At 60.9% G+C, this 27190-nt stretch overlaps 4 protein-coding genes across 4 annotated transcripts; all 4 read left to right on the top strand.

Annotated features, from left to right (window-relative positions):
- Positions 1 to 39: 39 nt before the first annotated feature.
- Positions 40 to 2617, top strand: CATIP (ciliogenesis associated TTC17 interacting protein). Its single transcript, XM_014888047.2, has 9 exons — positions 40 to 152; positions 391 to 603; positions 733 to 788; positions 1113 to 1199; positions 1316 to 1486; positions 1658 to 1782; positions 1872 to 1948; positions 2048 to 2136; positions 2371 to 2617. Exons 1-9 carry the CDS (start codon positions 116 to 118, stop codon positions 2599 to 2601), a joined length of 1086 nt encoding a protein of 361 aa, XP_014743533.2. The 5' UTR covers positions 40 to 115; the 3' UTR covers positions 2602 to 2617.
- A 1383-nt stretch (positions 2618 to 4000) lies between these two features.
- Positions 4001 to 9927, top strand: SLC11A1 (solute carrier family 11 member 1). The gene is made up of 14 exons (XM_014888116.2): positions 4001 to 4291; positions 4991 to 5113; positions 5391 to 5510; positions 6318 to 6424; positions 6514 to 6584; positions 6692 to 6759; positions 6893 to 7048; positions 7186 to 7344; positions 7525 to 7614; positions 7791 to 7910; positions 8359 to 8508; positions 8590 to 8663; positions 9107 to 9260; positions 9340 to 9927. The coding sequence occupies exons 1-14, from the start codon at positions 4217 to 4219 to the stop codon at positions 9439 to 9441; spliced, it is 1569 nt and encodes a 522-aa protein (XP_014743602.2). The 5' UTR covers positions 4001 to 4216; the 3' UTR covers positions 9442 to 9927.
- A 3031-nt stretch (positions 9928 to 12958) lies between these two features.
- CTDSP1 (CTD small phosphatase 1) lies at positions 12959 to 16476 on the top strand. Its single transcript, XM_014888109.2, has 7 exons — positions 12959 to 13196; positions 14403 to 14545; positions 14703 to 14804; positions 15041 to 15097; positions 15573 to 15665; positions 15932 to 16117; positions 16207 to 16476. Exons 1-7 carry the CDS (start codon positions 12959 to 12961, stop codon positions 16333 to 16335), a joined length of 948 nt encoding a protein of 315 aa, XP_014743595.2. The 3' UTR covers positions 16336 to 16476.
- Positions 16477 to 18713: 2237 nt separating this feature from the next.
- Positions 18714 to 26320, top strand: VIL1 (villin 1). Its single transcript, XM_088168211.1, has 20 exons — positions 18714 to 18830; positions 20723 to 20824; positions 21032 to 21106; positions 21242 to 21438; positions 21706 to 21814; positions 22052 to 22162; positions 22260 to 22462; positions 22955 to 23033; positions 23154 to 23252; positions 23346 to 23499; positions 23611 to 23711; positions 23846 to 23983; positions 24140 to 24298; positions 24381 to 24560; positions 24667 to 24812; positions 24908 to 25052; positions 25330 to 25518; positions 25673 to 25741; positions 25921 to 26058; positions 26146 to 26320. The coding sequence occupies exons 2-20, from the start codon at positions 20750 to 20752 to the stop codon at positions 26257 to 26259; spliced, it is 2481 nt and encodes an 826-aa protein (XP_088024337.1). The 5' UTR covers positions 18714 to 18830; positions 20723 to 20749; the 3' UTR covers positions 26260 to 26320.
- Positions 26321 to 27190: the final 870 nt, after the last annotated feature.

Raw genomic sequence — 27190 nt, 5'->3', positions numbered from 1 at the left:
CAGGGCGGGGACCCGGGGGTGGCTGGGGGCGACAGGGGCTGGGGGCTGCTCCGGAGGCGGGGTGAGGGTCCGGCAGCAGGAGCCCCCTCCCGAGTGCCCACAGGAGCCCCCGACCATGGCGGACACTGCTGCCGAGTTCCTGAGCCTCATCGGTGCGTGTCCCCCCAGCCTCCCCCTTGTCCCGCCACACCGTGCCCGGTGCGAGGTGGGGGGACGGATAGGGAGGGATTGAGCGGGATAAATGGTGAGGGGCTCGACCCAGCCTGCAGAGGGGGAATGGAGACAGGGAGGGGCAGTGGGCAGGGGCGGCAGTCAATCCGGGAGGGAGTGACCAGAATGACCATCGCGGTCACTGTCCCTCTGTGTTGGGGTCACCATCCCTCTGTGCAGGGCTGAAGGAGCTGGAGTGGTGCCTGTTTGCTGAGAGGCTGGCGGTGGTGGCCGTGGGGGCCCCACCAGGGGACAAAGCAGAGGGCCAGTGGTGGATGGCAGCCCAGTGGGCACCCTACCAGCGGGAAGGCGAGCCGGTGCAGAGTTGCATCCTGGTGCAAACCAGGTTCCGAGGCAAGCAGGATGGTGTACCTGCCTCCAGCACCCTCAAAGGTGAGCCAGGGGTGGCTCTGGGGGGGTTCCTTCCTCCCGAGGGCTAGAACATCCCTGTCCACCAGCCCCCAGGGCTGGGAATGGGGACAGTACCAACGGGATTGGTTGAGCATGGCTTTGCTCTGCCAGCCTATGTGACCTGGCAGCTGGAGACCCTGGAGCAGGAGGAGCAGGAGCGCCTGGAGGTGACTGATATGGTGGTGGCATGTCCCCTTCCCTGTGTCCTACCCCACTGCCCTGGGGTGTGCCTTGCAGTGGTTCGCTCCTGGGGGCCGTGCCCCCTGCAAGGCTACTGTGAGTAGTCTGGTGTCCCTTGTCATGCTTAAACTCCAGTTTTTCCCCACCAGCATGGTCCCCATCCCGTCCTCTGGGTAGCCTCTGGGGTGGGGAGTTTCCCACAATGCATCTGATATGGTACCCCGACTGACAAGGGTCCTGGGGAGTGCCACCTCAGAGGAGGGGGTGTCCTGGCTCTACCCTCCACCCTGTGCCTCCCACCCCTTCTGCAGCTCAGACCACACCCCACAGAGAAGACGACCCACATTGTGAGCCACGAGCATGGGATGACTGTCTGGAAGACCCTGCAGGAGGGAGAGGTGAGGTTGAGAGTCGGATCACATCCTGGGAGGGGGCAGCACAGCTGGCCTGTCTCACCAGGGGTGCCCAGGCTCTGGGGGTGGCCGTCCCATGAGATAACCAGGTCTCTCTGCAGGCAGAGCCACAGTGCCAGAGCTTCTCCTACAGCCGGGCTAAGCTGCAGGGGCTGCTGCTGGAGGGTGCCAGCCTCCTGCTGCTGCGGGTGCTGGCACGCCGGCAGACAATGCCCCCCGACCTTGTCTTCCCAGCCATCAACACCGAGGGCGACCTCTGCACCTCCAGCTATGTGAGCCACCAGCTAGGAGGACCTGTGGGATGGGAAGGGGTCTGGGTCAGGCTGGAGACACCAGGGTGGAATGTGGGAAATGGGAGTGGGCAGAATGTGGTTGACAGCATGGGGATGGCACCTGGGGGCAGAGGTGACTCTGAGACAAGGCTGACCCCTGGCTGTTCCCAGTCTGCCCTGGGCATCCAGCGGCAGGCAGTGGGCTCAGCAGAGACAGACGTGTTTGTGATCCAGCGAGCCGTGCACACCAGCACAGGCGCCTCCACTGTCTGGCACAGCAGCTTCCTCCCCAACGGGTAAGGGCAGGGGTCTGGTCAGAGCCACCTCAGCCCTGCCAGCCTGGTGGGACCCAGCATGGGGAAGTCAAGGGCTCTTCCCCTCTCAGGCATTTGGCTCAGCTGATGCAGATTGGCTCCCCAATGCTCATGCTTCTACAGGATGAGTCCATCCTCAGCAAGTCAGGTACTGAGCAGGGGAGGCTTGTGCCCCCCTGCACAGGCAGCCTCTGCCCACTGTCTGGAATTCAAGGGGGAACACCGTGCCCTACCTTTCTGCTTCCAGGTAAGTTCGAACCCCAGCTCCCCTTCCCGAAAGAACACCTGGACTGGGAGGAGGACATACAGCTCTACTCCCATTTTCTGGACAGGAAGGTAAGATGGGTGGACATGGGGACAAGGGGACATGGGGCTGTGCCAGTCTCCAGTAGGGTCTCTCCTGGTGTGCCCAGGAGGCACAGGGAGGGAGCAGGCCAACCAACATCCTTCCTCACACCTTCTGAAGTGTGGGAAAGGACCAAGGCTCCTGTCCCTCTCACCCTGGCACAGTACCCAGGGGGAAAATCTGTGCTCATGACCACCTCACTAACCCTGTCCACCCCACTACAGGACGAGCTGCAACTATCTCATGCTGCCTACCTCCAGCAGCACCCCGAGGTCCGGGCACTGCTGTCTGACTTCCTCCAGGCATTGCTCTTCCAGCAGCCACATGACCCCATCTCCTTTGCTGCAGAATTCTTCGCCCACCAGCGGCCCATTGGGAGCCCCTTTGCCTCCCCTAGGGCTGCCAGCCCCCTCCCCAAATCCTCACCTGGCCACCCTCCAGCTAATGGCAAATAAAGCAGCCAGCACTGCCTGTCCAGTCTTGTTTGCTTTGGGGAAACTGAGGCTCAGGGATGGCAGGTGGAGCTGACCTGTGTGCTAAAGCCCCACCATGCCTTCTGGGTGGGACCCTGTCCCCCTTCCAGCTGTTCTAGCCCTTGCTTAGCGGGTGGGGGATGCCTGGGGTGTACTGTGGAGCAGGACCAGGCTCACATCGCTGCACCTGCCACCACCCCACATATTCCTGGGGGACACCCTTTGCCCACCACCCTGTGGGACACAGCCTGGCTGGCAGAAGGGTACCCCAGAAGGGCAGCCAGTACTAACCAGGCTCCCACCTTCCACCTCCACAGCCATGAGGGTCCTGGGAATGGGGTGTCCCACTTCTGTTGGCACAGCTTGACACTGCAACACACTGGCACGCCATCTTTGGTATGAAGGTCCCTGTACCCGAATGTGATGTGAGCACCCTGTGTCACAGATCCTGCCTGGCTGAGTGCTTCCCTCAGCAGCTAAGGGTGCATTTTGATCTCCTTACGCAATATGTGCCTGCTTCCTCCTCGCTCCCACTTCTATGGCATTTGCCCTACTTCCGTGGGGCCAGCCTTCCCTTCTCACTCTCTGGGACACTGTCCCCTGTCCCCCAGCCACCCAAGCAGAAGCGTTGGCATGTGATGGAAAGTGACATGCAGACATGCTCCCACGCCTCGGTGAGGGCGCCTCGTGTTTGCACGTGTGTGAGGCAAAGGAGAGGGAAGGAGCCTCCCGACACCGGGGGGAACCAGGACTGTATTCATAGGGGTAGGGAAGGAGCACTTCCTTCTCCTATTCTCCTCCTCTCCTCCGGGGGGGGGGGGGGCGGAGGGTGGAATGACACAACTGAGGGGGCTACTTTAAAAGCTGGGCAGCAGGAACTGCACTCAGTGCTGAAATCAGGGAGCCTGTGGCTGGATCGGGTCTAACCATGGTATCACTGGAACCAGGTGAGCCTCACAACACTTCTTGGGTCCCCTTGTGCCTCCTTTCATCCTCTAGATCCCCTTCCCTCCACCCTGGGACCCTTGGCTGTGCTCCATCTTTCAGTGGGCACCATCCCCCCCAGCCTGTCCTGGATTCCCCACCTGCCCCATCCATCCTCTGTTCCCTCAAGCCTGGAAATGTGATTCAACTAATTCCCAGCATGTAGGTGGGCTGCAGAGGGGGGATTAGGACAAGTACCAGCTTTTTGTCCTCACTCTATGCCCATGCAGCAGCAAGAGCTGGAGCAGAGTCCGCTCCTGTCTCTGCTGCCCAGAAATGCACTTGGCTCTTGGAGAGGTGAAGACAGGGATGAGACATGGGGTTTTAGGGACACGTGAGTTGAACGTGGCATCTGATCCCTTTGGGTAGCTTTTGATAGATCCCATGTAGCCATCCTCATGGCCCCCCTGGAAAACTGGTGCTTGTCCCTCATGGGGTTCATCAGGTAGGGTCAGGTGGGACTGGAGGAAGTTGGTACCAGGGCTACCAGCCCACCAGTGTCCTTGTCCTCCTGGCAGGCTTCCACCTCCCCTCCTCTTTCTTGTCCCCCCCAGGCCTCACCAAGTCCCTGAACAGGGGCCAAGAGCAGAGTTGCAGCACTGGCAGGAGCCCCATGCCCCCACACCGCCGTGGTACTCAGAACCAGACCTACCTGGATGAGCTCATCAGCATACCCAAGGGCAGCGGGGTAAGCACTGCAAGGCTGTCTCAGGGAGGGCGGGGGAGCGGGACAGTGCTGCAGGGAGCTGGAGGTGGGGACGCAAAGGGCCACTACAGTGGGGATTATGTGCCTTGGTCATGCTCTGAGGACATGCCCCCAGCACCCCAGACCCAGCTCAGGCAAGTCACAGCCCTAGGTTGAGTGTTACCAAGCTTAAAGCTTTCCAGATGGAGAAACTGATACAATGGGGCAAGGTGCTACCCAGCTGCAAGGATCACCCCACTGGTCACACACATCCTGGGCCACCCACGGATGAGCCCAGTGGGGCTCCCCAAAGCTGCTTGCACCCCACTAGCCCCCGGCCATCCTCGTCTGGTCTCGGGGCAGTGGAACAAAGGGGAAGGAATGGTATGCCCTAGTCAAGAGCAAAAGCGGAGGACAGCACTGGAATCCCATGGAGTGCAATTAATAGTGCCTGACGGCCCTGAGACTGCCCTGGAAATCACTGTCCAATGGGTGAGACGGGGGTCACTGCCCCTCCAGCACTTCTGCTAACAGGGACAGGCTGGGGGCAGCAGTTCCGTCTCCAAAACTGTCAGGAAAATTACCTCCATATCCTAAACATATCCATGCGGGCAGCACTGAGCTAAAGGGGACTGGATGTGCAATTAGGAGACACTGGTTTTGAACGGCAGCTCCCGGCTCTGACCTGCTGCCTTGTCCCAGACTGGGTTCAGCTTTAGGAAACTCTGGGCTTTCACCGGTCCCGGCTTCCTCATGAGCATCGCGTACTTGGACCCAGGCAATGTGGAGTCAGACCTGCAAGGCGGGGCACTGGCGGGATTTAAGGTGAGCTGGGCTCCGGCTCAGGAAGCCCGCGGGGGTTTCGTAACCTCTCCAGCGCCAACGGCTGCCCACGGCAGTGGCTTCCCCAGCCCGGGAAGGAAGGACACAGGGGGCCCTTGGCACAGGGAGAGGGCACCCAGGAAGGCACCCCTCTGACTGGCCTGGGAGAGCACCTGTACCCCCTCTCTTCCCTGCAATCCTGGTTGAACTGGGGACCCCCGGGCGGCCAGATCCTGCCCACTACCCAGCCCCTACTGCCTCCCTCCCTCCTGTCCCCCAGCTGCTGTGGGTGCTGCTGTGGGCCACTGTCCTGGGGCTGCTGTGCCAGCGCCTGGCCATCCGTCTAGGAGTGGTGACCGGGAAGGACCTGGCCGAGATTTGCTACCTCTATTACCCTAAGGTGAGAAGGTACCTCTATTTGCTACCTCTGTTACCCTAAGGTGAGAAGGTACCTCTATTTGCTACCTCTGTTACCCTAAGGGGAGGCCCTTGGGGGTCACAGTCTGGGGCAGACCCTGTGCCTGGGCTGGTGACAGTCCTGCCAGGGACTTGCAGGGCTAGAGAGGAGCAGGAAGATGCTGAGAGAGATCTGCCTCTCTCAGGGGCTCCCCAAACCCATACCCCTGCAGTACAGGGGCCCAGGGTGAGAAGCGGTAAGCAGCTACTTCAGTGTCCTGGTGTGACCTGGGGACACATGAGAGCGTCCCCCGCGGGAGTGAGCCCAGGCTTCGGAGCAGCAACGCGAAGCCGAGACGCAGGAAAGCCTGGGCGTGTTGGGGCAGAAAGTTGGGAGGCTTGAGGGGAGGGATCACATGACGCAGGAGAGGGGGGGAGTTAAGGGTCCCATCTAAGTGTCAAGTGGCAAGGATCTCCTTGGCTGGCTGAATGACAGGTCCCCAAAAGGAGGGTTGGATGCATCCCTCTGCCCCACCTCCCTCAAACCCCCCATACCTAGACAGATGGGTTCTATCCTCAACTCTCACTTGAGGGATGAGGAGGGGGAGAACAGACTCAAATTTAGCATCCATCTTTCATCCTGAGATTGTGTTGTGAAAGAAGCTGAGAGGGGTTCTGGGGTCCTCATGCTGCTCTGGGTGGCCTGCTACAGCCTGGAGACAGGTATTTGCACCCAGGATGCTGTGCCAGCTTGCCCAGAGCTATGTGCCACTGTGGGCTCAGGCACCTCATGGTGCCCTGTCCCCTACAGGTGCCCCGTGTGCTGCTCTGGCTCATGATTGAGATCGCCATCATTGGCTCTGACATGCAGGAGGTGATCGGGACAGCCATTGCTTTCAGCCTGCTCTCAGCTGGCCGGTGAGCTGCCCCACAGGGACCCCCAGCCCCCCCACAGCCCTCCTCCACAGAGGGCCATGTATCTAACCCCACCCCTGGCCATCCTGCAGCATCCCCCTCTGGGGTGGGGTCCTTATCACCATCGTGGACACCCTCTTCTTCCTCTTCTTTGATAAGTACGGTGAGTGCCAGGATGAGGGCTGGGGGTGCTGTCACTCAGGCAGCCCTGGTGCCCATGTGGCACCGGTGTCCCCTGCTCTGTTCCACCCCATATCTTGACCTCTCTAGGGCTCCGCAAACTGGAGGCTTTCTTCGGCCTCCTCATCACCATAATGGCCCTGACCTTTGGCTATGAGGTGAAGGGGGGAGCTGGGGGACAACCCTTTTCCTGCAAGGCTGGCAGGGGACGCCACCACACGGCGTCCCCACTGCTACCAGCCTGTGGTAGTAGGGTGGCAGCTCACAGTGCCCCTTCTCGCTGCTTCCCAGTACGTGGTGGTGAGGCCAGGGCAGGTGGAGGTGCTGAAGGGCATTTTCCTGCCCAACTGCCCAGGCTGCGGGCGAAAGGAGCTGCTGCAGGCCATGGGCATCATTGGCGCCATCATTATGCCCCATAACATCTTCCTCCACTCCTCCTTGGTCAAGGTGAGATCAAGGCACTGCCATGGGCACTGTTCTGCCAGGGTGCCTCAGGGTACAGTTGGTGTGGACCAGCTGGTCCTGGCTGTGGGACAGGGGTGCTCACGTGACCCTGTGACACCCATGTCACTGGCCATGCCCAGACACGGGAGATCGACCGGTCCAAGAAGGAGGCAGTGCAGGAGGCCAATATGTATTTCCTGATCGAGTCCTGCCTGGCCCTCTTTGTCTCCTTCCTCATCAACCTCTTTGTCATGGCTGTCTTCGGTGAGGCTTTCTACCACCAGCGAAATGAGGATGTGGTGAGTGTCACCTCATGTCCACAGGGAGATGACTGCTGTGCCCAGCTGTGGGCATGGGCAGGACGAGCATCCCCTGAGGACTGCAAGTTCACATTCCCTGAGATGTGACGTGTGGGGATCCCCCTGTGTCTGTGGGAGCTGCTGGTTGGCTCTCACACTCGTGCCTGCCATGCCTTACAGTACAACAAGTGCATCAACAGCAGCATCAGTCACTATGCCAGCATCTTCCCCATCAACAACAAGACAGTCTCTGTGGATATCTACCAGGGGGTGAGTGGCTCCAGGCTGTGCTCAGTGAGCATCCATTCCCATCTGGGGGATGTATTACTCTCCCTATCATCCCCTGGGGCTGGGGATGGTTATAACCTCACTAGAAAGCTGGGAGCTGATGGGAATGCCTGGGGTACGGGACACTTCAGGGTGCCCACTGGAGTGTCCCTACACAGGGCGTCATCCTGGGCTGCTATTTTGGAGCAGCGGCATTGTACATCTGGGGCATCGGGATCCTGGCAGCAGGACAGAGCTCTACAATGACTGGGACTTACGCAGGGCAGTTCGTCATGGAGGTAGAGATAATGATGCTGGCCCTTGCCCCCACACGGAGGGGCTGAGAGCAGGGAAATCACAGGTGGGCCCTGGGTGGAGGAGTTCTATGGGAACACACTCCCCGAGGAGTATGTGAAAGAGTTAATTGCCCACCTTTCCTGCGGGGATCTGGTGGGTGGCAGCTTGCTACCACCAGTGTCCCTGTTCCCCAGGAGGTGGGATGGAGACAGTGCCCACCCACTGCACCCTGTGGATGCCCCACACAATGTTTCCCTAATTAATTAGATCCTCTGTTAATGAGTCGGAGCTGACACCTAGTGGGGCCCGGCAGCCCTGCAAGAGCCCGCTCAGTGTCCGGGCACGAATGAGGGGGAAATGCCCCCCATGTTCCTCCCAGCCAGGGTTTAGTGGGTCACCCCGACAGGGTGCCCCAGGCACAGCGAGGGTGCAGGTTCTGCCGTGTTCCAGGGCTTCCTGCAGCTCCGCTGGTCTCGCTTCACCCGGGTGCTCTTCACCCGCTCCTTTGCCATCCTGCCCACTGTCTTCGTGGCTGCTTTCAAGGATGTCACCCACCTCACAGGCATGAATGACCTGCTCAACGTCCTGCAGAGCATCCTGGTAAGGAGGTGGGAGGGCATCACCTGCGCCCAAACACCCTAGCCTGGCAGCCATGATGTCCTCATCCCTCTCTCCTTTCAGCTGCCTTTTGCCGTCCTGCCTGTCCTCACCTTCACCAGCCTGCACCCGCTCATGCAGGATTTCAGCAACAGCCTGTGAGTGCCAGGTCACGGGGAGGCACAGTGGGGAGCTCTGGCTGCAGGCACCTTCCCTTTGGCCTATCCTGCCCCCAAACCATGCCATGGGGCAATTAGTGTATGGACATTGGAGGGGTATGTTCATTCCCACCTGCCCAGGGCAGCCAGAGCAGAACAGACACCATTACTATCCTCGTCATCCTCCTCCCAATGACACATCTGGTTCCATGGGCACCCCTGCACCCTAAGCATCCTCCTGGCACTGCCAGCCCTGGATTTGGAAGGTGGCCTAAGTCCATACCTAGAACCTCACCAAGGGGTGAAATATACCTGTGGGGTGCAGAGATGTTTGCAGTTGGGGTCTGGTTAACCTACAAACTGAGTTCCCTCAGCCCTCTGTGCCAGTGGCGCACAGGGTGGGGGCCCTGCCGTGGCACTGATGCCCACTGCCCTACTTGCAGCCCAGGGAAGGTGCTGATGACCCTCATCACGGGGCTGGTCTGCGCCATCAACATTTACTTCGTGGTGGACTTTTTGCCAACACTACATGGCCTGGAGTACTACATTCCCCTGGGCCTGCTACTGGCTGCCTACGTGGCTTTCGTCGCCTACCTGGTAGGGCTGGCACCGCGGGATAGGGGCGGGACAGTGTCCCTGGTGGGTGTTCATCGACCTGTCCTCTTTGTCCCTGCAGATCTGGACATGCAGCATCGCGCATGGAGCCCGGTTCCTGGCCCGAGGCCACCACAGCCGGTTCAATTTTGGTCTCGCCCTCGACCCGACAGGCACATGGTGAGAGATTCCATCCCTGCTTATTATCCCCACGTCCCTGCCCAGCGCGGCCTCTTCACATCGGACACAGATTTGCTACCACTCCGAGTCCGGGCATGATTTAGCCAGAGATTAACCCAGCAAGGAAAGGGTGAACAGATCGGCAGACCTCCCCCCCAAGATCTCAGAGCTCAGCGCTTCTTCCCATCCCCAACGCCCGCCAGTTCCGGGGTGCTGGTCCAGGCTCGATGCGAGGGGAGTGGAATAGCAGCGGGAAGTTCTCCCAGCCCTTGGCACAGACGCTTCAGTGAATGAGCTGCGTCGGAGACTTCCCCTGCTCATTATTGCCGGGAACAGCCGGCCCCCGGGACCGCTAATCTCTGCCGGGGACCGCTAATTACCGCGGGGACCGCTAACCACCCCCCACCGCCCGGGACCGGCCCCATCCCCACGGGGGGCTCCGAAACTCGGGGGGAGGAGGGATGCTGATAAACGGCGTGTTTGTAACCTGGCCTCGGCCTCGCTGCGGCTGCATGGTCCCGCTGTGGGGCGGGGACCCCCTAGGCCCACCCGCACCCCGGGGACGGCCCCTTTGCCCCGGGCGGGGGAGTGGGCGGGGTTGCCAACACGTGGCCGTGGCGGCGCGGGGGACTCAGCGCCAGCTTTTTGCATTCTCCGGGGGGACTGGGGCAGTGGGGAGCCCCACCGCGCCCTCCCCGCCCCGGATGCCCCGTTTCCCGCCTGCCGGTGCTGCCGGATGCGGATGCGAAGGCGCTCGGGCTCTCCCCGAGGGCGGCCGTGGCTCCCTCCTCGGCCGCGCACCGCGGGTAGCGGGGGGGGGGGGTCCCACCGCGCTTCGGCCCCCGCCGCGGTCCGCACTTGCGAGACGCTCCCTGGCTGTTTCAAGGCTCCCCCCTCTCCCCAGGGCCCCCCATCCCAAAATCCCACTTCCCGACCCACGCCGGCCGGGTGCTGAAGGGGGAAATTTTGGGGGCCGGACGCCCCCCCCCAAGCCCGTGCCCCCCACTCCGGGAAGGGACCCCCCCTTGCTCCCGGGGGCCGCGCTTGTTTATGTGAAGAATGTCCCCTTCCTTAAAAGGGCGATGGCGGACGGAGTGGGGCGGTGCCTCCCCTCCGCCTCCGCGTTGGCCCGGCCTCTGGCTGCTTGAAGGAGGGGCCAGAGCTGTGGGGCCCACCGAAAGGCGGGGGCTCCCCCCTCCTCCGGGGGTGCAGCCGACCCGAGCCATAGGAGGAGGAGCAGGAGACGCCTCTAGCTCGGGGTGCACCTGCCCGGGGGTACAAGCCTTGGGGCGAGTCACCAAGGGGTAGGGGGGCATCGGGGTGGTCTTCAGCGGGCGGAAGGCTGGGGTCTGCGGGGTTATGCCCGTGGGATTTGCTGTTGTCCAGCTGGGACCTGCAACCCAGAGGACCCATAGCCCAGGGTCACCTGCCTCTACCCAATCCTGATGAGGGTGTCCCACTCCAAAACCTATCTCTGTGGTCCCTTGGCCATGGGGCAGCTCTTGGTGGGGCAGAGCTACCAGGGTCAGGGCTAGGTTGGAGAACAGGGACCCCAGTCTAGGAGCAGTGGGGTGGGACAGAGAAATCTGCTTTGTGCCCGTACCTTGCAGCCCAAACAATCAAGCAGGGCTCTACCTACTCCTGGCCTGTCCCACAGCCCCAGGACAGGGACAGTATCTCCCTGAGCTCCCCGGCTGCCCAATCTGCCCTCAAGCAAGCAGTGGAACTGGAAGTGGTGCTCCAACTACCGCTGCAGGCATTGGCCCAGAGACTTTTCTAATTGCATTAATTGGAGGATTAACAGAGCCTTGCTGGACTTAACAGGGAGGGAGGAGAATGTAGCCAAAGGGATGGGGTCCTGGAGGGGACCGGTGTGTGGGCTCTGCAGCTGTCCTCACAGAGAGCAGCATCCCCCAGCAGCCCAGTCCAGCCAGATGCTGGGGATGACATCCTGTCCAGTTCCACCTGGGCTAAAGGAGCACAGAAGTCAGCCCAAAACAGAGAGCTGAGGAAGCACAGACTCTTTCTTCCCTTTCCTCCTGCTGGGCCAGGAGGCAGTGGTGGCTGCCTGATGTGGGAGCCGGCTGCCGTTCTGTGGAGGGGCAGCGAAACTGAGGCACGACTGATGCCCACCATCAGAGCTGGTGGCAGGATGCAGTGTCCCGGTTCCCAACAGCAGCTGGTCCCTGCCACGGCTCCCCGGGGGCACCTGGTGCCAGGATGTTCCACGTGGAGCCGAGAGTGCGGGAACTGCAGGTGTAAACCGGCTTTTGTACTGCCAGAGTTCCCTGTGGGGGCACCTCCCAATCCCGGACCCCATTTCCCGGCGCGGTCACCTGTGGGCACGTGTCATGTCCCCTTGTGCCCCACGCTGGAAGGTGGGACGGGTCCCCTTCCAGCGCTGTTTCCCAGGGCTGCCCCCACCGTGCCATGTCGGCTCAGCCCCGGGGGATAGAGCGGTAACCGGGGTCTGCACCGCCTGCATCTCTGCCTCACCAGTGCCCTGGTCCCTGCTGGGCCGGAAAAGGCGATCTCAGCTCCCGAAGTTCCCAAACGGCAGGGGGAGAGGTGGAAAGATTTCAAATGAGCTCAGATGGGAAATTTCTAACCTGCTGCACCCTCGAGGCAGCGCTGACAGCGCGCACAGCATCTCCTACCAGCGAGCTAGCGAGGATACTGACTGGGACAGGTCCCCTCTGGGCGGGGCTGGGGGGCACAGCGGTGAGAGGCTGCCCCGGCAGAGCCACGCAGGGCTAGCGAGGGGAGGGGGCTGGATGATGCTGCACTTGAGGGGCTTGGGGGGCGGGTTTCCTCTGAGGCACTTGTGCCATCCACAAGCTCCCGTCAAGAGTCGCTTTTCAGAAAGCGCCTGGAAATAGCCCCCTTTCCCCGCCGAAGGCACGAAGGAAGGAATTGTAAGGGAAAGTATATGTAATGATAATATAGACTTATTAATTGCCCAAATAATTGGGGGATTGCAGGAGAAAGACGGAACGATGGGAAAAGGCGGCGGTTATTGGTGCAGCCCCCCAGCACCTGTTGTCCCGAACCGCTGGTCTGTGCAGGCAATGCCAGATGTGCCCTCGGGGGGCAATGGGGAGCCCCCAGCCTTGAGCCGCTAGTCCAGGGGACACCAGCATGGGGGGACGTGTTCATGTTCCGGGAGTAGCTGCAGAGGGATCCCCGGGCTGCCAGCTGGATTGGGGGTGACAGCAGGACTGATCCCCCTCTCCATGCTCTCCCAGTCGGGGCGGGAGAGTATGGGACAGCCCGCTGGGGTGTCGGGGACCCCTGCACGGTCACCATGGAACAAGGGGGGGGGGGTCCTTCCCAGCCAAACCACACAACACTCCCCGTCTCGGTCCCAGTCGCGGTTTGGCGGGGACCCCACTCCTCCCGGGCGGCGCGGGTGCCGGGAGGAGGGAGGAGGAGGAGGAGGGAGAAGGAGGAGGGAGAAGGAGGAGGGCCCCCCCGCCGTCGTTGCCCTTTTAAGGGGTTCCTTGAAACCGCGCCCGGGATCCATGTTTGCAGCCCCAGCCCGGGCGGAGGAAACTCCATGTTGTAACAAAGTTTCCTCCGCGGCGCCGCTCCCGCGCCCGCCGCCCCGCGCCGCCGCCGGCCCCCGCCCCGCCTCCCCCCCCGGGGGCCGCGCCGGGGGGGGCCGCCCCCTCCCACCCCCCTCCCCGGCGCCCATGGAGCACCAGTCCATCATCGCCCAGGTTAGCAGGGAGGAGGGGAGCGCCCCGCTTCAGGAGAAAGGTAACGCGGAGGGGGACGCCTTCCTGTGCGGGAGAGTGGAGAGGGGGAGGTCCCCGGGGGCTTGGGGGCCTGCTGGGGCTGCTCCCGGAGGGTGTGATGAGCTGCGCGCCGCCTCAGCCCGCCCCCGTGCATCCCGCAGCCCGGGGCCGGGGAGATGCGCTGGGGCTACAGTTCGGGGCGAGCGGAGCTGTCTGCACCCGCCCGGGCGCGGGGGGCCGTGCTCCGGCCCCCTCGCAGCCCAATGGTGCCCTGGAAGGCTCGGGGCGTTGCTCGGATTATCTGCGCTGTTTCCTCCGGAGCCGGCGAGGAGTGCGCGCAGCGCCGGCGGGGAAACTGAGGCAGGAAGGGCGCCGAGCGCCCCGCTGCATGCCTGCTTCCCGTTCCCCGCGTCCCCTTCACCTCGCGAAGGGGCTTTGTCGGGGGCCGCTGTTCGTTCCCCTGGCCTGGGAAGCTGCCAGGGCTGAGAGGAGCAAACGTGGGAGCCCGTGGGGCAGGAGCTCCTCGCTACAGGGCTCGGGGCCCTGTCCCGCCCGAAGAGGGGCATTGCCAGGGCGGGGTGCAGCCCCGGCCCGAGCTGCGGCAGGAGCCGGCCCCGGGAGCGGTGGGGCTGGGGCTGGAGCCGTCGCGCTGCCCCTGGGGCACGGGGTGGGCAGGGGCAGCCCCTCTGCCTCAGTTTCCCCTCGCTCCGCCAATGGGGACCGCGGGAACGGCGCCCAGAGGCGGGCGCTTCGCCTTGATTGGCCTCTCGCCTCCAGTGCACTCGAGTCGGCCAATGAGACCAGGGAGTTGTCTGGAGGCGGGGAAAGAAACGGGCGTAAGCCCCGCCTCCCTAGGGTGGCCCCGCCCCCATGGTCACCAGCCCCCCCGAGTGGGGCTGTGCGGGTCCCCGATCGGGGATCGGCCCCGGACCCACGGCTGCCCCCGGGCTCAGCCCTGTGCCCTTGCTGTAGGGTGTCTGGCCACGCAAAGGGGCCCACGGGGGTCACTCGTGGAGTGGGATGTGCCGGGTGAGAGGCTGTGGGGGGTCACCAAGCACTTGTGTCAGCGATACTGCCCTGGCACCGTTGGCAGGACAGGAAAGGCGACCGGATGGGTGTCCGGGTCTGATTAGGGCACGGGGGCTCTGGGGCAACACCCGAACCTGTCTCAGAGCTGTGCTGAGAGTATCCCTGGGGTACCCTTCACCCCCCTTCTGCCCTCCCGCAGGTACCCAGACCCCTGCCAAGAAGCCTCGAAGTCGCAGCATTCTCCAGTCCCTCTTCTGCTGCCTGTGCCGCGATGAAGGGGAGCCCTGCACTGGCACCACTGGTGCACCACTGCTGGTGGAGGAGAACGGGGCACTGCCCAAGGTAACCCCACACCCCAGCCTGGCACTGGTGGGAATGGGCTACCATCCCCTGTGCCTCCCCTGTGTAGCCAGAATTGGGGGGTGAGCAGTCACTTCTCCCAGTGCCCCCCTCTGGCCGCTCTGCTGCTACCCTGCTGAGCCGTGTCCCCCTGCTGCAGGCTGCTGTCAAGCACCTCCTGCCCGAGATCAAGCCGCAGGACGCCAGCAAGCTCTGCGTGGTCATCGACCTGGATGAGACCCTGGTGCATAGCTCCTTCAAGGTGGGGGACACCCTGGCCCACCCCACACCTCTTGCCACACGCTCCCCCACCTGCTCTGCCACCCTTTTCCCACAAAGTGATGCCCAGCAGCCAGCACAGCCTGGCTGTGTCAGTTGGGGTGTCCCTGTGAGGGGGCTGTGGGGCTGGCAGGGGTGCATAGTGAGCAGAGGGCAGGCAGCATTTGGGCAGGGGGTGCCTGGCGTGCCCAGTGCTCATCCTGGTGTGCCCTTCCCCAGCCAGTGAACAACGCTGACTTCATCATTCCCGTGGAAATCGATGGCATCATGCACCAGGTAACAGGGGGGTAGGTGCCTCGTGGGAGGGTGGCATCATTCCACCTCCCCGGGGACCCGGAGCCATCCTAGTGCTCTGCACCAAGGGGTAATGGGAGGTGTCAGTGTGGCAGCTTTGGCACGTTGTGGGGCAGAGGTGGGTGCCCCTATTTTCACAGGGCAAGGAGGTGAGGGGCTTCCTGGCACGGTGCTCTCCTGCAGTGGCCAGCCCCTGTTTCAAGTAATCCAGGATAGGCTGTGGTCTGGGCAGTCAGCCTGTTCTCGGTTACTTGGCTCTGGAGCCGGTCAGACACTTCACCCTGGACAAATCCTGTGGGGCCTTGGCATCCCCCAGCCCACACAGGCAGCTCCCATGAGGTGCAGCCAGGGAGCTGGCTGGGTGTGGTGACACAGGTGTCCCCTGGGGAGGACATGGGGGTGCTGGGTGAGCTGTAGCTGGTGCCAGGAGCGTGCTGCCCTCTGTCCGTGCCCACAGGTGTACGTGCTCAAGCGGCCACACGTGGACGAGTTCCTACAGCGCATGGGTGAGCTCTTCGAGTGTGTGCTCTTCACTGCCAGCCTGGCCAAGGTGGGTGCCCTTGACCTGCCCTGGCATCGCCCACCCCTTCTCAGTCACCCTCTGAGTGGCACAGCTCCCTTGACTGCCCACCTGCAGGCATCACTGGCCTCTTGTCCCCTGTGTACCCACACTCCCTACCTGGCCCTCCAAGGAACTGGCCAGGGAAACTGAGGCACAGTGAGATCTGGCACCAGTGGATAGCTGGGTGCCATTTTCACTGTGGGGTGGGCAGGGTGGTGTGGTGTGTCATAGTGACCCCCCTCCTGTGCCTGTAGTATGCAGACCCTGTGGCTGACCTGTTGGATAAATGGGGGGCTTTCCGGGCACGACTTTTCCGGGAATCCTGTGTTTTCCATCGTGGCAACTACGTGAAGGACCTGAGCCGCCTGGGCCGTGACCTGCGCCGAATCATCATCGTGGACAACTCGCCCGCATCCTACATCTTCCACCCTGATAACGCCGTACGTACCCACAGGGCAGGGCTGGGTGGGCTGCAGAGGTGATGTGGTGGAGGACCCTCTATCAGCACTGTCCCCTGTGCCACCTGCAGGTGCCGGTAGCCTCCTGGTTCGATAACATGGCAGACACAGAACTGCTGGACCTGCTGCCCTTCTTCGAGAGGCTCAGCAAGGTGGAGGACGTGTACGCAGTGCTCAAGAAGCAGCGGACTAACAGCTAATGGCCCCCCACCCTCCGGGTGCTGCAAAGGGGCACCACCGGGGGAGCCAGGTGCCTTATTCTGGGGGAGGGACAGTCCCGGTGTGCCCCGCATCATCCTCCCCAGCCCTGGTGGGTGCGGGTACCCTCTGTGCCTGCTGGTGGTGGAACATGTGGGTGCCCCCGTCAGGAACTGGGTGCCCCCCCTCTCAGAGAAGGGGGGCCATGGGTGACCCACTGCCTTGCTGTGCTGAGGACCTATTGGAGGGGGTCCCATCCTCCCCCACTGTCCAGCTCCCTTCCCCCCCAACCTGTGTCCTCCTTCCACCAAACGGTTCTCAGGTCCTTTTCCCCTCTGTCCCCCGACTGGGGAGGAGGGGTGGGGTCAGCAGCTGCTGCTTTCCACTGCCTTTGAGAGGACTAGATCCCTCCATCCAGACTCTGCCTGCTGGGAGGCTGGCAGCCCTTGGCCCCTATCTTCCGAGGCTACAGGGCAGGTTAACGCCTGGTCGCCCTCCAAAAAAGCAGGGAGTCTTACTGGCCTTGGTGCATAGGGCTGCCACCATACCCTTAACTCCCCTGGGTGCAGCTGATCACCTCGAGGGGAGCATATCCTTGCCTCTTCATGCCTGCTGCCCCCACCTAGGGGTTGTGTTTTGCAGAGGCAGCCCAGGCAGAGCCCCTGGGCACAAATGCCTCCCACGTGCCTTGGGACACCGTGTCTCTGTTCCCCCATAGCCCTGCAAGGGTTGTGCCTGGGAGGGGCTCTCTATTTACCCCCTCCAACCTCGGTTTCTTCTCGTTTTGGGGGTAATGGCCTCCCCTCCTCTCCAGTTACACTGTGTCACTGGGAGCCACTCTGTTCTCCAACAGAAGGGTCCTCTCCTGTGGCGGGGGAGCACACCCCCTACCCCGTATCCATCTGCAGCTTCACCAAAGGCTGCCACTCCTGGGAGAGAGGGACCCCCATACCAGCCTTAATGTGCCCCTCCCAGCCTTACCCCAGCCCTGGTCCCCCAGCTGGGAGGGGCTGGGGGACACTGCAGCCCCCCCATAGCCTAGGGTTACCCTGACCCCTGTGGGGTTGGACTTGTGCCAGGGTGTCCCCCAGCTTTGAGGGTTTGGGGGCTCTCAGGGAGGGTTTTTCTGGGGGGGCTGAGCTCAGCCAGGCCTTTTTTAATGTCACAATATGGACAATGCCTCATATGTTTTTAGAGGGAAAAGCAACAGTTTCCCAAAAAATCATGGGTGCCTTTTTACCACTGTGCCAGCAAAGGGAGCGGGGCAGTATTTGGGGGGGTGGGTGTGAAAGGGTTTTAGCTTTCCGGTGCTGTTCAGCCGGCTCCTGCCGGCACTGCCCTGCTCCGCATGCTGAGGGTAAGCAGGGGTCCCCCCAGCCCCACCCACCCCCCCTGCCCTGTGCTGGGGGGTGGGATGGAGGGTGGTGCAGCATAGCCCTCTGGGTCCCTGCCAGCCCCGAGCCTCGTCCTGCCCTGCCAGGAGGGCTGAACTCAGCACTTTATATTAGACAAGTCAAAGGGCGCCAGCACAGCCGCTGCCCAGAGTGCCTGTGGGTGCTGTGGCACCCGAGGAGTACAGTCCCTGCCCTGGGCACCCTTGGGAGGTCTGGGGGATGCAGAGGCAGCGTGGGGGGCTGGGGAGGGCTGGGGTACCAGATCCAAGTGCCTTCATGTGATTAAAGCTGTCACACCATCTTGGAAAGAGTAGTCCTGAGTGTGTTCATGTGTGGGCACGGGTATATATCAGGTGTGTGTCGCTGGTAGCCCTGCGCAGCGCAGGGGACACGGAGCCCCCGGAATCCCCTGAGTCCCCTGGGAGCCGGGGAAGCTGCAGGTCAGGCTGGGGAAGCATCTTTGGATTGCAGGGTTGAGGTGTCACCCCTTGCCTGGTGCCAAGGGGACACCCTTACACTCTAGGACAGCCATCCCAGGCTGACCTGGCACCTCCATCCAAACTCCTTCCCCCTCCTCCTGGGAAAAGGCCCCTGGTGCCATAGGAATGGGTATCCTGCCCCTTAACTTGGAGGGGGTAAATTTACCCATAGGCTGTGACTCCTCCCAGCTTTGAGACTTCAAATGAGTTTGCTCCAAATAAGGTCTCAGGCCTTCCCCATATAGTTTGGGGGGTACCTGGGAGACAACTTGTGACATCTCCTCCCGCCATCTCAGTTAGCCTGCTGTCACTTGCAGGCACTGGGTTCCTGGGGGGAATGTCTCTCAGCTGCCCCCCTCCCCCGTGCCCTCGTTGGCCCTGTGCCTCCTCTCATTAACGAAGTCTCTGTCCTCCCTGATGGCTGCACTAATTACGGAGTTCATTAGTGGCCCGGCTGGGGGGCTCGGGGAGGGGGTGAGCCCTCTGGGGCCAGCGTGGGGTCCCCTAGCCCTGTACCACACAGACGGACTCAGCCCTGGGACACGGCCACCGAGCAGAGGGCAGCAGCATCCGCCCGGGTGTTCCACCCCACCCAACACAGTCCCACTGGGGTTCTGCACCCAGGTAAGGGGTCCACGGCGACACTCGTGTCGGGTGCAGGAGGTAGGAGCTGGGTGGCAGGGTGAGGAGGCTTTGGGGACCGAGGGAGTGGAGGGCAGAGCAGAGCCCACCCCTGTGGCATCAGGACCCCCCCTTGTTTGTGGCTGACACGCCCCCTGTTCTGGTTCAGCCCTCGTCATCACTTCGGGGAGCCTTGCTGGGAGGGGGGATCGTCAGCAGGATTTGGGGCTCGCTGCAGCCCAGGCCAGGGTTGCAGGATGCCCGCAGTGCTTTTGGCATGCTGGCTCAGCAGGGCAGCCAAGATAAAGCTGCAGCAATTCCGCAGGGCTGGGAAGAGATAAGAGTGGGACAGGAAGCCGGGAGACGTTCCTGCTGCTGCCATCTGCCCCTCCCACCTTTACGGACGCCGTGGTCATTCCCCAAAACAACCTTCGGGCCTGGGAGCCACTTCAGTCCCTTCTCGTCTCTGCCAACATGAAGGGCATCATCAGATACCTTGGGATTGGGGGCATAGGACAGGGCGTTGGGCTTAGCCGTGCCACCACTTTATGTCCTGTCCTGTCCCCTCAAGCCCCAGTCCCATGTCCCATCTCTGTGTCCTGGTCCAACTCATTGGTATCACTTTATGGAGTTTCTTTTTGGTGGAGTGCAAAAGAAAATAATTCAGCATGGACTCAATACCAAGGGCCAAGAGGGGAAGAGGCCTGGGGAAGGCAGAGAAACTACCCTGTGGGCAGGGTGCAATAGCATCTGGGGGGAAACACCCCATGAGTAACGGGGCTCTTAGGTGCCACAAAGTCTTGGAGGGCTGTGGGGACCTTGACTCTGGGCCGTCCCTGCCCTTATATGGTAGGCAAAGGCTGGGACATGAGGGAACAAAGGTCTCCTGGGTGCTGGCACCTGAGCACTCCGCCTAGGTAGGCTCACCTGTGCACCCAGCTCTGCAGGGAAGGTGAGGGCTTGGGGTAGGGTGAGGGGACAGAGGGTGGGCATAGGGGCAACAGCACATCCCATGGCCATCATCACTCCTGGCATCTGGTTAGCCTGGGGATGGGCTTGGAGACCCACCTGAGCCCCACCTTGGGGCTGTGCTGCAGGGGATGCTAAACCCTAGGTCTGAGGGATGGCATGTGGGTGCTTGTGGGGCAGCACAGTGGGGCTAGGTGGGGTTTTGTACGGCTGGGAAACGGAGACCTCCATCTGGGCAATGCTGGTACTCCCTGCCAGCCTCCATCTGGGGCACAGAGGGTGGCTTTGCCTGGCACTGTCTGCTTGTGGGGAGCACTGTCAGCCTGGTAGAGACAGCTGTGGACAGCCTCAGCAGTGCTGGCACTCAGCACCCCTATGGAGCCAGGATGTGCCCACCCTGGGGGACATGCATCTGCTGGGGGTTCGGAAGCAGGGGGTCTGAAGCAGGCAGCGTGTGTGTATCTGTTGTGTGTGTGTGTCATGCTGTTCCACTTCATTCCAAGCCACGCCAGGACAAGGCTAAACAGGGCCAGTTCCTGCTGGTCCTGGGGAGGAACAGGCCACCACACAGCAGTGTCACCCAGCTGTGGCTGCTGCGTTCTGGGTGCTCTGCACAGCCCTGTCCCATGCTTGGAGACAAGGCAGGGCACTGGGGCACTTAAAGGACTCTGTGCCTTTCCAACCTGGACCTTGGTATGGACCCATTAGCTGCAGTGTCAACCAAGCAGAGGGGATGGCAGCCCCACCTGTGTGCCCACAGACCTGACACCATGGTGCTGGGGGTCCTCTTGCAGCTCTGTACAGGGGGGTTTACAGCTGGGCTTTCTGCAGAGCAAGCAGGGAAGCAGATGGCACAGCAGGTTGGCTGTGTCCCAGCTCTTAATGACACTGCCTGCCGTTAACGAGGGTGTTGCCGATGCTGGCAGGTCCCCTTGCTGGTGGTACCTGTCACCATGGTGGAGCTCAGCGCCAAAGTCTCCAGGACACTGAACAAGACCACGCCGGGCATCCAGATATGGCGAATTGAGGTGGGGACGGGGGTCCATCATTGGGCTGCTTGGGGAGGGTCTCTGGGAGGGAAGATCCTGCCTTTGTGTCCTCAGTACCTGGGTTTGGGGGTCTCAGTGCAGCATCCAGGGTTAAACCCAGCAGGTCTCAGTGCTGGGGGCAGTGGGGTGCATGGGGCTGGGGTGGGGGTTTTCCCATCAGGGCTGATGTGTCCCTTCCTTCTGCAGAACATGGAGATGGTGCCAGTGCCCACCAAAAGCTACGGCAACTTCTACGAGGGGGATTGCTACGTCCTACTGTCGGTAGGGCAGTCGGGGGTCACACAGGGAGCTGGGAACGGGCTCTGCCCTGAGGGGGCTGGGTGCAGGGAGGGGTGTCTGTGGTCAGCGTGGCCTGGGGACATAGGGGCTCTTCTAGCGGGGTCTGGTGTCCTGCAGACGCGCAAATCTGGGAGCAACTTCAGCTACGACATCCACTACTGGCTGGGCAAGGAGTCAAGCCAGGATGAGCAGGGGGCGGCCGCAATCTATACCACCCAGATGGATGAGCACCTGGGCTCAGTGGCTGTGCAGCACCGCGAGGTCCAGGGACATGAGAGCGAGACCTTCCGTACCTACTTCAAGCAGGGAATCATGTATGTCAGTCACCCCTGGGATTCTGCTCCCATGGGGGTGACAGTGGGGAGGGGTCCTGTGGAGACATCCCCAGTGGGGATGGAGACAGCTCTGGCTCAGTGAGGTGGGGGAGGAAGAAGGAGAATCTGGAGCTGGGCTCCATCTATCCATTATCACGTGTGTGGGTTGGGGTCCCTGAACATCTCCCTTTGCACAGAGGTGGGAGGGAGGTCCCAGTGGTATGAGGAGGGGGACCCAGAGCTGACACCATGTCTGTCCCCTCCCAGCTATAAGAAGGGTGGGGTGGCCTCAGGCATGAAGCATGTGGAGACAAACACCTACAACGTCCAGCGACTGCTGCATGTGAAGGGCAAGAAGAATGTGGTGGCAGGAGAGGTGAGTCATGGGGTGTGTGGAGAGCTCCCCCCAGACACAGCTGCCTTCAAGCAAGGCACACGGTGTGGGATGATGCTGCCTTGCCTTAGGAGCAACTGCTCCCTAGAAAGTCCCTCTGAGGGTAGGGAGAAGGAATACAGGAGGCTTATATTCCTGAGTGAGAGGGACTACAGAGCCATGGGGATTCAGGCATTCTGCTGCTTGACACCCACCCTTCCCAATCCTGTCCTGCTGCAGGTGGAGATGAGCTGGAAGAGCTTCAACAGAGGAGACGTATTCCTGCTGGACCTGGGCCAGCTCATCATCCAGTGGAATGGCCCTGAGAGCAACCGAAACGAGAGGCTGAGAGTATGGCCAGGGGGTCCTAAGGTTCCCTCTTGGAAGAAGGGGGGTCACCACCCACCCCCTCCCTCATCTGGGCTTATCCCTTCTCCCCTGGCTGCAGGCAATGACCCTGGCCAAGGATATCCGGGACCGGGAACGTGGGGGCCGTGCCAAGGTGGGCGTAGTGGACGGTGAGGATGAGGATGCCTCACCAGAACTCATGAAGGTCCTTAAGCATGTGCTGGGTGAGAAGAGGAACATCCAGCCGGCCATCCCTGATGACAAAGTGGACCAGATAGTCAAGTCCTCCCTCAAGCTCTACCAGTGAGTTGCTGGGGCTGGGTTATGCCCAGGAGCATTTTCCATGGTGCCAGAGGGAGCCAGCAGCCACCTCTGCTGTGTCTCACAACTCCCAGCTCCATGGACAGACACCAAGAAGGGTCAAAGCCACAGCAGGGATGGGATAAGTCCTTTGAGTGCCATTGGAGCAAGAGGAATCCCAGTTGCCAAGAAGATTTATACCTGATAGAGATGCTTGCGCAAGCATCACCTTTAGATGCTGTGGCAATGCCCCTCAGTGGCCCCATAACATCTGACACCCCTCTGTCCCTCCTTTGTGGCCATGAGTGAGCTGCCTGGCAGGGCAAGCTTATAAACCAGGGTGCCACCATGGCACAGCAAGAGAGCCCCTGGGCACCACCTGTATCATGATCTGGCTGAGGAAAAGGATAGGGAGGGGACACTCCACCCTGTAATTGGGATGGGGCTTTCCAACCCAGTTTCTAAGCCTTTTTTCATTTTTTTTTCTCCTGTTAGTGTCTCCAATGCCAATGGGAACCTGGTCATACAGGAGGTGGCAGTTCGACCCCTCACTCAAGACATGCTCCTGCATGAGGTCTGTCACCCATGTGATGCTTGAGGGTGCCCAATTTCCTTGGCAGCTTTAATCCTTCAGAAGCCGAATTTGGTAGACTTGCTTAAAGTCCTAATTTTTATTGTTGCCCCTTACTTCAAGGACTGCTACATCCTTGATCAAGGGGGTATCAGGATCTTCGTCTGGAAGGGCAAGAATGCCAACAAGGAGGAGAAGCAGCAGGCGATGAGCAGGGCGCTGGTGAGTGCTGGTTAGGGGCTTGTTCTGGGATAACCTCACTGCTCCCTGGTGCCAGGCACTCCACGCCCATGCTCTGTGTTTGGATCCTACTAGGGCTTCATCAAAGCCAAGAACTATCCAGACAGCACCAGCGTGGAAACAGAGAATGATGGGTCCGAGTCAGCTGTCTTCAGACAGCTCTTCCAAAAATGGACTCTCCCCAGCCAGAGCAGTGGGTTGGGCAAGACCCACACCGTGGGCAAAGTGGGTGAGTGTCTCCTTTCAGCGTGGAAGGACTTCTTGGATTGGGATGGACAGGCTGTGGGGGCAGCCCCTGTGGCCTGAAGGATTTGGCTCACCCTTCTGCCCTTCCCCACAGCCAAGGTGGAGCAGGTGAAGTTTGACGCTACCACACTGCATGCCAAGCCCCAGATGGCTGCCCAGCAGAAGATGGTAGATGATGGATCTGGAGAAGTGGAGGTAGGGCAGCCATGGAAGATTGTGGGACCCTCTCAGGCACCCCCTTTACTATACCAGGGCATACTGTGGGGTCCAGGATCTGCAGGGCAGGAGGATGCACCAGCTCTGACAGCAATATATCTCTGTCCCACCAGGTCTGGCGTGTGGAGGACAATGAGCTGGTGCCTGTAGAGAAGAAGTGGCTGGGCCATTTCTATGGTGGGGATTGCTACTTGGTGCTCTACACCTATTTTGTGGGGCCTAAGGTGAACCGCATCATCTACATCTGGCAGGTGAGACCTCCAGGTCACTGCCCCATGAGTGGGGGACAGGGGTGTACCTCCCTGGGCTGGGGGTGCTCTGCTCCTTGGGAACAGCATGAGAGTTGCCTCTTCCCAAGAGGGCAAGGGGGGCTGTGATGGGTGCTGAGCCCCCTCTGCCTTATCCAGGGCCGCCAAGCCAGCCCAGATGAGCTGGCCGCCTCTGCCTACCAAGCTGTCGCCCTGGACCAGAAGTACAACAACGAGCCTGTGCAGATCCGTGTCACCATGGGCAAGGAGCCAGCCCATCTGATGGCCATCTTCAAGGGCAAGATGGTGGTGTACTCGGTAAGCACAGGGATGTTGAGCCATGGGCAGGTGAGTGAGCTTGTGGCACCAGTGGTGACCTCCTGTCCCTGTCCCCCTCCAGGGTGGCACGTCACGGGCAGGCAGCACGGCGCCCACACCCTCCACCCGCCTCTTCCAAGTGCATGGCACCAACGAGTACAACACCAAGGCCTTCGAGGTGCCTGTCCGTGCCTCCTCCCTCAACTCCAATGATGTCTTTGTGCTCAAAACCCCCAGCTGCTGCTACCTCTGGTATGGGAAGGTGGGTACTGCTGGGCACCAGCATGGGTGTTGCCACCTCCAAGAGAACTGTCCCTACCTCCTCTTTGGCCTGGGCCCGTGGTGGAGCAGCTGTGCTTGCTTGGCAGGGCTGCAGCGGGGATGAACGTGAGATGGCCAAGACTGTAGCTGACATAATCTCCAAGATGGAGAAGCCAGTGATTGCAGAAGGACAGGAGCCACCTGAGTTCTGGCTGGCCCTGGGGGGCAAGTCCCAGTATGCCAGCAGCAAGAGGTACCAGTCTTGTCCCTACCCATGCCCAGGGATAAGATGGGCCACCAGTCCCCAAGCAGGGTGAGCCTCATTCCCATCACATTAACCCCTCTCAGGCTGCAGGAGGAGAACCCCTCTGTGTCCCCTCGACTCTTTGAGTGCTCTAACAAGACAGGCACCTTCTTGGCCACGGAGATCATAGACTTCACCCAAGATGACCTGGAGGAGAGTGATGTTTACCTACTGGACACTTGGGACCAGGTGAGCTGGAGGAGCATGGAGAGGGGGACAGACATTTGATCCCACAAGCTGATGTTCGTGGGGTTGGAGGACCTGCATCAGCCACAGTCAGTGGGATGGGAGGCTGGAAGCCTGCCAATATGTGGCCCTATTATGTTTTTTTCCAGCCTTCTTGCTTCAGGAATGCTGAGGATGGACTCCCAGTGTCCTTCCCCGTGGACAGAGCCCATGTGCCTCCAACCATGGCCCCAGAGGGCTCCATCTCACCCCAGAAGTGGACACAGTAACTTTATTGCAGATTTTCTTCTGGATTGGGAAAGACGCCAATGAGTCAGAGAAGGAGGCAGCAGCAGTGATGGCACAGGAGTACCTGCGGAGCCACCCCAGCGGGCGTGACCTCGACACCCCCATCATTGTGGTGAAGCAGGGTTACGAGCCCCCCACCTTCACCGGCTGGTTCCTGGCCTGGGACCCTCTCAACTGGGACGTGAGTCATGGAGAGGGTTTGAAAGACTAGGGAGTCCCTTTGCAGAAGGGACTAGATGTGGGTCTGGCCCCAGGAGCATCTTCAGGGTGTGGGCAGCAGCTTGCCTGACCCCTGAGTGTGGTGAGGGGCTTGAGCGCTTTTGTCTCCTTCCCAGGACAGGAAATCCTATGAGACGCTGAGAGCTGAGCTGGGTGACGAGAGCAGCCTTGGACAGCTCACCTCAGTAAGTGTCAGGAGGAGAAGGGCAGCTGGGCTGGGCAGGGGCACAGAAAACCCTCCCACCCCCGTGGCAGGTGACAGGAGGAGCTGCAAGGACAGATCCTCCACTGAGCAGGCACCTGCCAGCCTGGTGCCTCCAGCCCTGGGCCAGGCTCTGATGTGACTCTGCATCCCCCCATTCAGGTGCTCACATCCACGCAAGAGGTCTTCACTGCCTCCACTACTCTTGTCCCTTCCAAAAGGGAGATCTTTCCCTTGGATGTGCTGGTGAACACCTCAGCCGAGGACCTGCCCCGGGGTGTGGATCCCAGCAGGAAGGAGGTAAGATGAGGCCAAGGGGCTGCTGGAGGGGGAGACAGGGAAAGCCCTCCCCCCTTCTTCAGCTCAGCCTCCTTTGTCTGGCCCCAGGACCACCTCTCTGATGAGGATTTCCAGGCTGCTTTTGGCATGAACCGCTATGCTTTCAGCAGCCTGCCCTTGTGGAAACAACAGAAGCTCAAGAAGGACAAAGGCCTGTTCTAAGGCAGGAGCCTGGGCACAAGGACAATCCCAGCTCTTTACTAAATAAAATCAGTTCGGAAAATAGGGCTGTGGTCTCTCCCCTCCAACCCCAAGGCCCAGCTATGGGGGTTATTTGGTTAAGAGCTGGCACACAGGGAGACACGGGTGTTGACTGGACACCAGCAGCACAGGGGAGGACTTCAACTCCTCATCCTCAGGCCTTCCTTTATCCTGGCTGTGCTCAGAGGTGATGCAGAGGCTGGGCATGCTCAGGGAGCCAAGGACTCTCCCATCCTGGCACCTGCAGCTCCGGGCTAAAGGTCCAGTATACAGCTGGAGCCACTCCTTCCCTTATCACTTGAACTGCAGTAAATACTGTGGTACCAAAGGTAAAGGAGGGGACACTGTGCCTGTGGGGACAGACACCAGGGCTCATTTGTCCTTGGACTCAGGAAGCGAGGAGGCGAGGAGGCCATCTCCCTTCTACTTGGGCTCTACAGGGATGCTGAGAGGCACTGAGATGTCCCCCATTGGGACATACCTCTCTCAGGGGGGCCAGGAGGGACATGTGCTGAGGGGCACTGAACACACACAGGATGTTCCCAAGCAGCTGAGCAAAGTCCCAATGCAAAAGGGGATGCGGAGGTGCAATGCCCATCAAGAGCCAGCAGAAATAAGATTCCAAATCAATAGAGGGTTAATAAAGAGGTTTTAATTTCACAAAAATCTATCTACACATCATTTAAAAACGGGCAGGGGGAACCCAAGAGCAAAAACTGTAAAGAATAGAGAGGAACAGGTCTGCTAAAACACAGAGAAAAGCACTGCTCCACATCAACAGTGTAAAGAACCAGAAAGTCAGGGTGCAGGCAGAAGCCAGAGGCAGGCAAGGCTGAAGGCTGGCAGCAAACCACATGGACAGCAGCTGCCAGGGGTCCTGCACCCCTTTTTC

This window comes from Sturnus vulgaris, chromosome 7 (assembly GCF_052056855.1).
Source record: "Sturnus vulgaris isolate bStuVul1 chromosome 7, bStuVul1.hap1, whole genome shotgun sequence".
Lineage (NCBI taxonomy): Eukaryota > Metazoa > Chordata > Aves > Passeriformes > Sturnidae > Sturnus > Sturnus vulgaris.
Note: the sequence above shows the minus strand (reverse complement) of the source record. Positions and strands in the feature narration are given on the sequence as shown.